Source organism: Odontomachus brunneus, unplaced genomic scaffold (genome assembly GCF_010583005.1).
Source record: "Odontomachus brunneus isolate Ranch 3 - 2012 unplaced genomic scaffold, Obru_v1 Obru_scaffold_056, whole genome shotgun sequence".
Lineage (NCBI taxonomy): Eukaryota > Metazoa > Arthropoda > Insecta > Hymenoptera > Formicidae > Odontomachus > Odontomachus brunneus.
The window spans coordinates 647401-657001 of NW_022639506.1; the positions used below are offsets into that span (position 1 = coordinate 647401).

The following is a 9601-nucleotide window of genomic DNA, read 5'->3' on the forward strand; positions in this document are numbered from 1 at the left end:
TTCCCCCCCCCCCCCCGCTCAGTCGACTATTGCTTCGGCTACGCGCCGTGTATTACATTAGGATCAATAAATTAATGATGAAAATACTATAAGTACTAAGCATTTTTTTTAAATATTAAACGAAGTCGTCGCTCCTCACACGTTTCTATGCACGGGACGAGTCGCGCGAGCGCGATTATCTTCTAAGATTTCCTTTTTATTTTCTTTTCTCACTCTGCTCCGACCATGATTCGGCACACCGGACACGCGGTCGTTATATACGGTAGTGCACATGGGACAACGGGCCGGCGGTCACTTAGGTAGGTAAATAGATAGGTATTAGAATGCCACGTGCGCGTCTCCGCGCGTTGCCAGACGCGCGCGATCGTTTTGCGGGGGATGCGCTGTTAGACCAGTTTCCCTTTCATATCTCTATCATATCTTTTTTTGCGTTTTCTCTTTTCTTTTTCCTGCTCGATACGTCCGACCGGGATGAGACGTATCGTTTCAGAGACACATACACACACTAGAAGGAATAGGAACAAGACTTTTTGGCCATGCATCTCGTGTCGCAAACGTGTTAACGTAATGTCGCTGCGCATCGAAGTCCGATATATCAAGGAAGTCGGCGCGAGTCGCATCCGAGTCGGCGCGCCGAAGCGATTGTCTTATTTATACAAAAATCGTGCGAATGCGCCTTCGCCTCCGCTGAGTGACAAGTGTATCGCATATTGTGCGAGGCTCACCGGTAAACGTCGGCTCCCGACCGCTGCTTCAACTTCGGCCGATCGTATCTACACGCTTAGCTACATCACCATTTGTGATCGCGTTGTTTATCGCGCGTTTTTCGTGTGGACTGCAGTTTTGATTATGATGAGAGAGAATGCGGGGGAGACTCCCGCCGTCGCGCGTACGTGCGAGACGTCGCTCTGGTGTCGCGCGGCGACAACGTCTCGGGGACATTTCAGGACATCCGCATCCGACGCCGCTCGACGACGCCTGCTCGGGCACGTTCGTGTTGGAAAGACGCGAGATCGACGAGTGTTTCGTTGAGAGAACGCTCGAGAGGAGCGGAGGAGCAACGAGAAACGGCAAGGAGAGACTCGACGGTGGGAGAGAACCGGGCGCGATTTAACGCGGGACAACAAGATGCACACACGGATCGCTGGGCTGTCGCCGTTGCGCGAGGAGAACTGAGTCGCGTGGCCGAGCAAAAAGTATCGACGATCGAGCGACGTCACCGACGACAGGCTCTCAACCAGCAGCAGGCGGATAGCGCTCTCGCGCCTCTGCTTCGCGGTCAGGTCCTTTCGCGTTTCGTGTACGATGGCACAGAGAGATAGAACGTTTATATCACAACCTCCGGCGAGAGGTCACGAGACGGCCGGCTCTTCGCCGGGAAGAGCGGCACGTCCTCTCCGAGTAGTCCGTCCGCTTCGTCGCGCAGTTGGCGCGCTTCTGCGACGGCGGCGACGACGACGACGACGACGTCGGTCTGCGACGCCGCACGCACGGCCGACAGCGCTACTCGCGGCCCGTGTCTTGGGACGCGCGTCACCCTGAGACGGACGATTCTGGTTACCAGAAGAGCTCATGAGCGAGCCTCGACGTGGACGCTGCCGCGGCGGCCGTGGCGGCCGCTGCCGCCACCGCCGCTGCCGATGAGGATGACGACGATGATGCTCCGGGCGGCCAAAGTGGCTGGCCCGGAGCCACGGTTCAATCTTCGTCGTGATGCCGTGGACTCGCGTCGTAGCCGCCGATTGAGCCCGAGTTCTCGGGCGAGAAGTTCATCATGTCCGTGGGCGAGAGACTGTCTTGCGGGTAATAGAACGTGGCGTGGTCCGAGCTCGGCCCGGCGGCGCCGCCGCTGCCATTCAGCATCGTCGCCGGCGGCGAGACCGACGGACGCGCCGACGGGCCGGCACCCGCGCCCGGGTGATGCTGGGAGCCGAGGTCAGCACCGACAGGCGACAAGAAGCCCATCTCTGGGCCGCCGTCGCGAACGCCGCACCACATCCGGATGTTGTTCTGCCGTCGTTGCCGCATCAGCGACTTGTATTCGGAGATGCGCATCTTTTTGCCGTCGACGATGCACGTGCGCTTCGGCCGCGGTCGGTACCTGTAGTCTGGGTGCTTCTCCATGTGCAGCTTCGACAGCCGCGACTGCTCCTCGTAATACGGTTGCTTCTCCGAGTTCGACATCGCTTTCCATCGGGCGCCTGCAGACGGCAATGTGAGATTATGCGATAACGTCATTAGCGTTGTTCTTTCAAAGCATTACGTGTTATTTTGCCATTCAGGCTCGTATCAATAGTTATCACTTGAAACTTGTCGCACGTGAGACACTCACTCAGACATGAATTTAGAGTTAAATTTGAATTTTCTATTCGTATTACACAACATGTGCGATATTGCATTTGTAAGCGCGATTCAGCTGAAAGAGATTCACACTTAATTCTAAATTCAACTCTGAGTATCTCATCTGAGACAAGTTTCAAGCTACGACTATTAATTCTGATTTTAGGTCTGCATGAATAGTCGTCACTTGCAACTAATCTCATGTGAGATATTCAGATTTGAATTTAGAGTTAGAGAAAGTTTTTCAGTCGAATATTCAGTCTGATATTTATGATATTATATTTATAATCGCAGTTCAATTGAAAAACTCACATTTAACTCCAAACTAAAATCTGAAAATTTCACTCGAATCAAGTTTCAAATAATGAATGTTGCGACTTTTAATCAGACGACTATGGGAGTAGAAAGATTTCTGTAGACGATTTCTATTCGACCAATTGTTCTTAGTTATCTTAACTTGAGTTCTTAGTTATTAGTTATTAGTTATCTTAACTTGAGTTTCGATACTATTTGTCACTATTGGATTTTCGTCTGGTTCCTCTACAGTTGCATTGACCGATACTTTTTCCCGCGAATCGGTATCATTTTACCAAACAGAAGATGATCCGATTGAACACCACTGGTTATGAATACTGATATGAAATACGATATGGATGAAGTATGCTTACCAAGAATTTTCGATATGTTCGAATTGTGCATGTCTGGGCAGGCTTTCAAGATCTTCCTACGTTCGTCCTTGGCCCACACCATGAATGCGTTCATAGGTCGCTTGATATGTGGTTTATTCTCACCCTCCCTTTTCTGCTGCCTCACCATTTTAGCTGAAGAGAGTGAGAGAGAGAAAGAAGAGGCGTTAGATGTCACGTAGTCGCGATTCACGATACTCTCGTGAGAAACGAATCTGATTTCGAGGGCGTCACTTGGCGCTCTCAAAACAAGAGCGTAATATCAGCCTAATCGTTACTCATAGAACTGCTTACCTTTTTCCGTTATGTCTTCCGCTACTTTATATGCCGGATCTCGCCACACTGCAATTTTAAAACCGAATTATATATACGAGATACGACATGAACACCGGGACTGTACATGTTTTGTACAAAAAGATGTGCAATTATTTTAACAAAGGCACCATGCATCTTACTTACACTATATTTATATTTTTTCACAATACAGAGAGAGAGAGAGATACAAATACAAACTTATACACACTGAGGAAAAAAGTTTAAAAAGTTTTATTTTAGTATTTGTAACTATAATCACATATGGAAATAATGACTGTAAATTATAGTTAAGAAATTTTTTTTGAAATTAAATTCTATTATAATGCTAGTGATAAAATAATCTTAGATTTATGTTACTACTATCATTTTTGTGTTAGGACAACCAAAAAATATGGTTGGAACCAAGAATAAGGTATCATTTTGGTTAAATTAACCATCTTTTTTCTCTCATTTTTGCAGTTCTCTCGTCCTTATAGTTTTCGCGTCTATTCCTGATCATCGTGATTCCACTTACTGTGAGACGTCGAGAGGAAGGCGTCCTGATCTTCCTGAGGCGTCTCCTCCCGAGAGCCAGAATGCTTGATCGGTCTCTGAGTCTGGGCCGAAGGTCCGACAGTCGCACCCGCGTTCGGTGGCAGTCCATATAGGCCGTGCATCGCGAAGTGCTTTTCTACAGCTGCGACCGCAGCAGCCGCCACGGATCCTCCTGGCCCGCCGGGTTCGTCTTTGGCCATTACTTTGCCCACTGCAACGGATTGTGGACGAGACGGAATGAAGAATGCGCAATGAATATACAAGCGTGGAGTTTATCGTTTTGAAATATGCACAGCACCGAAAAATCGTGCACGTAAATCTCGTTGGCGAGTCCATCGTTCAATCTCTGGTCCCCTGGTCTTCTCTTCGAGAAAAGAACTTTGCCCACTTTTGACTCCTCGCGACTACCAATGAATCGCATACTAATGAATAATAGGCCACATTGAAAGTGATATAACTAGAAATAAAGTAAGAAGTTGCATTTATTCGAGGAATCGATCCGCAGTCTCAATCTAACGAACGAAGAGTTTAGTTTATATGTAATAAGGTCTTTCTTCGCAAACTTTCCAAAATAATTTGAAACAAAATTAAAGAACAGAAGATAATAAGACAAAGTACAATATATTTTTTCGTCGATACAAAAATTGCGAGTAATTAATTGCTTTTTAAGTTAATTATCGTGTTTAATTGACGATTAATATGAGCCAATTCAACTTGAGACCGTTTAACTGACAATCGACTTCAACAGATTTGATCGAAATCAATTGAATTGACGATTGATTTCAACGAATTCAATTAAAAACCACACAATTAATGATTGGTATAAATGAAGGAAATTAACCCTAAAGGTTAATAACCCTTTATGAATGTTATCGTTCTTAAAAACATGTATTTTGTTTTTTCATTATAACTTTTTCTACCTCATTAAATTGCTGAAACATTAATAGCTTTATATTCCTCAATGTTTTTTATACTGATTAAAAAAAAGAAGGATTAAATTTTAATTATTTTTCTGGAAGTTATGAGCGAATGAAATGCGTTGGGTAGAATTTACGCATGTTTAGGATTTACGTAATTTTTTATATTTCTAGGGTTTTCTTTTAGGGTTCTAGTGTTAAAGATCGTTCAATTAATAAGTGAACTTAACAAATTTAATTTAAGGCCGTTTAATTAACAATTAATATGACCAGTGCCGCCCATCTCCCCCTCTTCAAGATTGAGTAGATTCTATTGAGGATTTAGCGCTTCTCAATCATCATCTACAATGCCACGATATTCTGACAATGAATGTTATCAACACAATCGTTTGTAACATTATGTAATCAAATGTTTTTTGATTGAATCGCTTGAACTTGCTCATATCAATCGTTAATTGAACGATCTTTAAATTTGCTAAATTTAATTGTTAATTGAACGATCTTTGATTCTCTTCGCTCATATAAATCGTCAATTGAACGGGCTTTAATTAAATTCGTTAAAATCAATGGTCAATTAAATATTCTTCGACTAATTTTGTTTAAATTAATCGTCACTTAGTTGAATTTAAATATATTTGTCTCAATTATTAAATTGAGAAACTTTTCATTGATATTTCTACATCTCTGCGCCAAAATAATTAGAACAACAACAAATGATATATACTTCAAGTTGATGTTTCAGAGTAGTTTTAGCCGTTATAACAACGTCACCATAGGAAGGTACCTCAGACGTCGAGAAATCTAATAAAAAATGTCATTTAATGTATTTTTTTAATATTTTAAAGAGTATATCTTTGAATAGCATCGACTTAAAGGATTATGTCTATGGAATATCCTGATCCTCTGACAATAATCTTTCATTTTAGTTAAGCTCCCTAATCCTCTGACAATAATCTCTCATTTTAGTTATTAGCCTTGAGGGACCCATACACAAATAGGCAAAGTTCTTTCACCCGACGTTTTCTCAACACGTTGACCACCCTCTTCCCCCGCAAGTTTTGCACATCTCATCGTCTCTACGTCGCAACGAAGTTCTCACCGTCACGAGCATGTAGGGGGTTAATATATTCATGATGAAATTTTATGTTTAAAATTCTCTTAAGGGGACAAGTTACTTTTCTAAGTTAAAAAAGCAACAATAAACGGGAATTTATTTAAAGTAAACTGCTAAATAAATATAAATAATATGTTTGAATTTTATATTTGTAATACTTTTAAACAATTAAATCTTTGGGTTCATTTCAAAGAAGAAATTTTTTGTTTGTTGAATTTGCTTTTCTATTTTATTTCATAAAAAAAACTGTAATGAAAATAAAAGTTCTAGTTGGAAAGACTATTACTACATTTTGTTGAATTGACTATTACTACAGAATTTTGTAAGAAACTTTTTTCATTTTTTTCATTGGATTGTACAAATTAGGAAGACACAAGAGCTGCAGGCAATGGATGCCATGATGTCATTTCTACATAAAAAATAATTATAAATGTTTTTTAAATACAAATATATTATTTAATTACATGTAAATAAAATTTAGATATATTTCTTTAGTAGTTTTTTTTAATTAATAACATTCCCAGATGTTGTTGCGTTCTAGACTTGAGAAAGTAATGTCCCCTTAAGTGCATCTTAAGATACTGTAAGATCTGTTTGATTGCATATATAGCATCTCAAGACGAAATTAAGACGATTTTAAATATAAAATTCGACTATAAATATCGTTGATAATTATAAGAAATTGTGTAATGTCCCCTTAACTGCATCTTAAGATACTGTAAGATCTGTTTCATTGCATACATAGCATCTCAAGACGAAATTAAAACGATCTTAAATATAAAATTCGACTATAAATATCGTTGATAATATCAAGAAATTGTGAAATTGTATAAAACGATCTTAAATATAAAATTCGACTATAAATATCGTTGATAATATCAAGAAATTGTGTAATGTCCCCTTAAGTGCATCTTAAGATACTGTAAGATCTATTTTATTGCACACATAGCATCTTAAGACGAAATTAAGACGATCTTAAATATAAAATTTGACTATAAATATCGTTGATAATATCAAGAAATTGTGTAATGTCCCCTTAAATGCATCTTAAGATACTGTAAGATCTATTTTATTGCATACATAGCATCTTAAGACGAAATTAAGACGATCTTAAATATAAAATTCGACTATAAATATCGTTGATAATTACAAGAAATTGTGTAATGTGATTAAATTGAACTACATTATCGCTATATAATGCGTGGTAAATTTATCTCACTGTCACCGATGACCCCGTAGACAGTCATCGGTATTGAATGATGAAGCACTATATAAAAAATTCTTCGAGCAAAGTCCATTTGAAATTGAACGTGTGTGTGTGTGTGTGTGTGTGTATTTGTGCGAGGATTCGTAATTCATTTGCGCTCACGGGGGTTAACGCGGCAACGGGACGCATGAGGAAACTCGTTCTGATGTTTACGACGGTGATGCCGAGGAGATGCCGTAGATTTTCTCTTCTTTTCCTCGCGCGATCCTCGTCGCCGCCCTTATCGAGCGAAATCGCGTCACACGTCGTTGATTATGGACACGTCGGCATGTAAAAACTAGATGGCAAGCGAAACAGGTTTCTCGGGATGAAGAGAAGGGGTTCTCCGGCCGCGGACAATCGGGAAAACTAGTCTGCTCGAAGATGATTAAGCGTTCACCGTTGACGTGAAATCGCGGCGCATACTTGGACGTGTACCGAGCGTGCCGTTTTCTCCCGGCGCTTGTTCGCGTCCACGTCGCGTTCACTAATTCGCGATTATTCCGTGAGATCGGCGAAACGCGTCGTGCAAACCACTGGAAACACCGAGTTCTACCGTTTTCACGAGTTCCGTGGCACTCAGATTGGGGGTAGCGCGGGTTACTTCAACCCTTCGTGAGTCTCTGCATCAAGTTTGTCTCGACAATGCGCTTTGTTCCGGCCGCGAGAGGAGTATTTTAGATTAAACATCCAACCGTTGACATCCTCTTTAGTCATTGGCAGCCCAGTTTTAGTTGTCAAATTCCCTTCTGCCAAACTAAATGCAAACAGCAGATTGCTGGTCGCAAGAAGAACGAAGCTCTTCTAGAGGGTTAATGACTTAGGAGAATGTCAATAAAATTTGGTGTTTTAATCTACTATAAATCAATTTCTTTTCATATACATGTAAGTGCTATACAGGGTGTCTGATAATAAGAGTCTGATAATAAAATAGATAAGATAATAAGAATATAAGGATCAGAATGTAGATTAAGTCGAATTCTGAGCACAAAATTTCTCTATCATTTTGCACGTAAAAGTAATCATGTAAAATTTTGAGTTATTAATACGGCAGATGAGCTGTAATAGCGACATGTGCTTGTAGGTCAAATTAAACGAAAAAATCCTATATAAAGTCCATTTTGCAAATAAACACGCGTAAAATTTTAAATTATCAATTAAAGAAGATTGACGTATGGTCACGCGATAATACATTAATGTTCTTTAATTAATGACTAAAAATCTATGTAATTATTTTCAAAATGCTAGAAAACTTTTTTGTTTAGTTTGACCTAATCAGGGAAAATCGAGGCTATATGAATTAAATAATAGGAAAAAGGACTAATTCGAATTCAAGCACAAGATTAATAGTGCTATGTACCATATGGGTAAAACCTTCCTTGTGTTAGGAAATAGAGCAATATTTATTGAATATGAATATTCAATATAAATAATCAAACGTTTCGGCTCAATCATGAACCCTCTTCAGTGATATAAACAAAAAACTCAAGGTTTACAAAATGAACGCATTACAAGTAAAAGAATTAATTAAAGACCTTAATAAAATGACATGAATATTATTCGCAGTATTATAGCTGACAAGACCGTTACCCGACTAATATAAAGAAGTTCAAATTAATAATAGGAAGTAGCCATAACTATAAAAAAATCATAAAATAAAATAAAAATAGGTAAGATTAAAATATAATAAATAATTAAAACGGTCAATATAAATTATCTTTGTTGAGTTCAGCTAAAAGTGAAACGATCCTGTCAACGATAACATCGCCACTAAGTAAAAGAGATAATAACAGATTTATATACATGAGCATTAATATTGCGGCGACGACTCTTGGAAGAGAAGGAAACAAATAAGGTTTTATTTTCATAATAAGCCGCAGTAGCTGTTGCCCAAATATTCTGTGTCCTTTTGAGAGTTAAGTCCATGCTTTTGAAATTTAATATAAATTATTTCTGATATCAGGTGTTTCAAGTAATAACGTTCCTCATGCAAAACTTTGGCTTGATCCCAATTGAAATCATAGTTTTCCCTCAAACGGTGTTCTTGTATGGTCGTTAACTCAACTGTAGAACTCCTTGGTATTCTCCTATGCTCAGCAATGCACGTAGAGAGTCTTCTACTGGTTTAACCAACATACGATGCCTCACAACTACTGCATTGCAATTTATACACAACGTTATTATGGAAACCAGGAGGCAACCTGTCTTTATGCACATGAATCATTCCTGATAATTTATTATTGTAAGAATAAGCAATATTTATCAAATTATTTTTAAAAAAGCTTTGTCAGTCTGTTCGAAACCACACCAAAAAACGGTATGGTAAAATATTTTTTATCATCATAACTAGATGCTATCAAATTTGTTTTAACTATCTCTGAACCTCGTCCGCAATTCATAATAAGAAACCTCAGTCTACGTTTTATAATTTTAAAAATTAGGTCCAAAG

The 9601-nt window shown here is 39.7% G+C and overlaps 1 protein-coding gene across 7 annotated transcripts in view; it reads right to left on the bottom strand.

The window, feature by feature from the left end:
* Positions 1-16: 16 nt before the first annotated feature.
* The window catches only part of LOC116845685 (transcription factor Sox-5), a 343917-nt gene continuing 334332 nt past the window's right edge, over positions 17-9601 (bottom strand). For 6 of the 7 annotated variants that reach the window (XM_032818682.1, XM_032818687.1, XM_032818685.1 and 3 more), the window contains 4 exons: positions 3856-4086; positions 3321-3368; positions 3009-3161; positions 1699-2201 (listed from right to left, as the gene is read on the bottom strand). In XM_032818682.1, the coding sequence (XP_032674573.1) occupies positions 1699-2201; positions 3009-3161; positions 3321-3368; positions 3856-4086 (935 nt within the window). Of the gene's footprint in view, positions 2202-3008; positions 3162-3320; positions 3369-3855; positions 4087-9601 lie in introns of all 7 variants that reach the window. The other variant, XM_032818681.1, reaches the window with a different exon arrangement.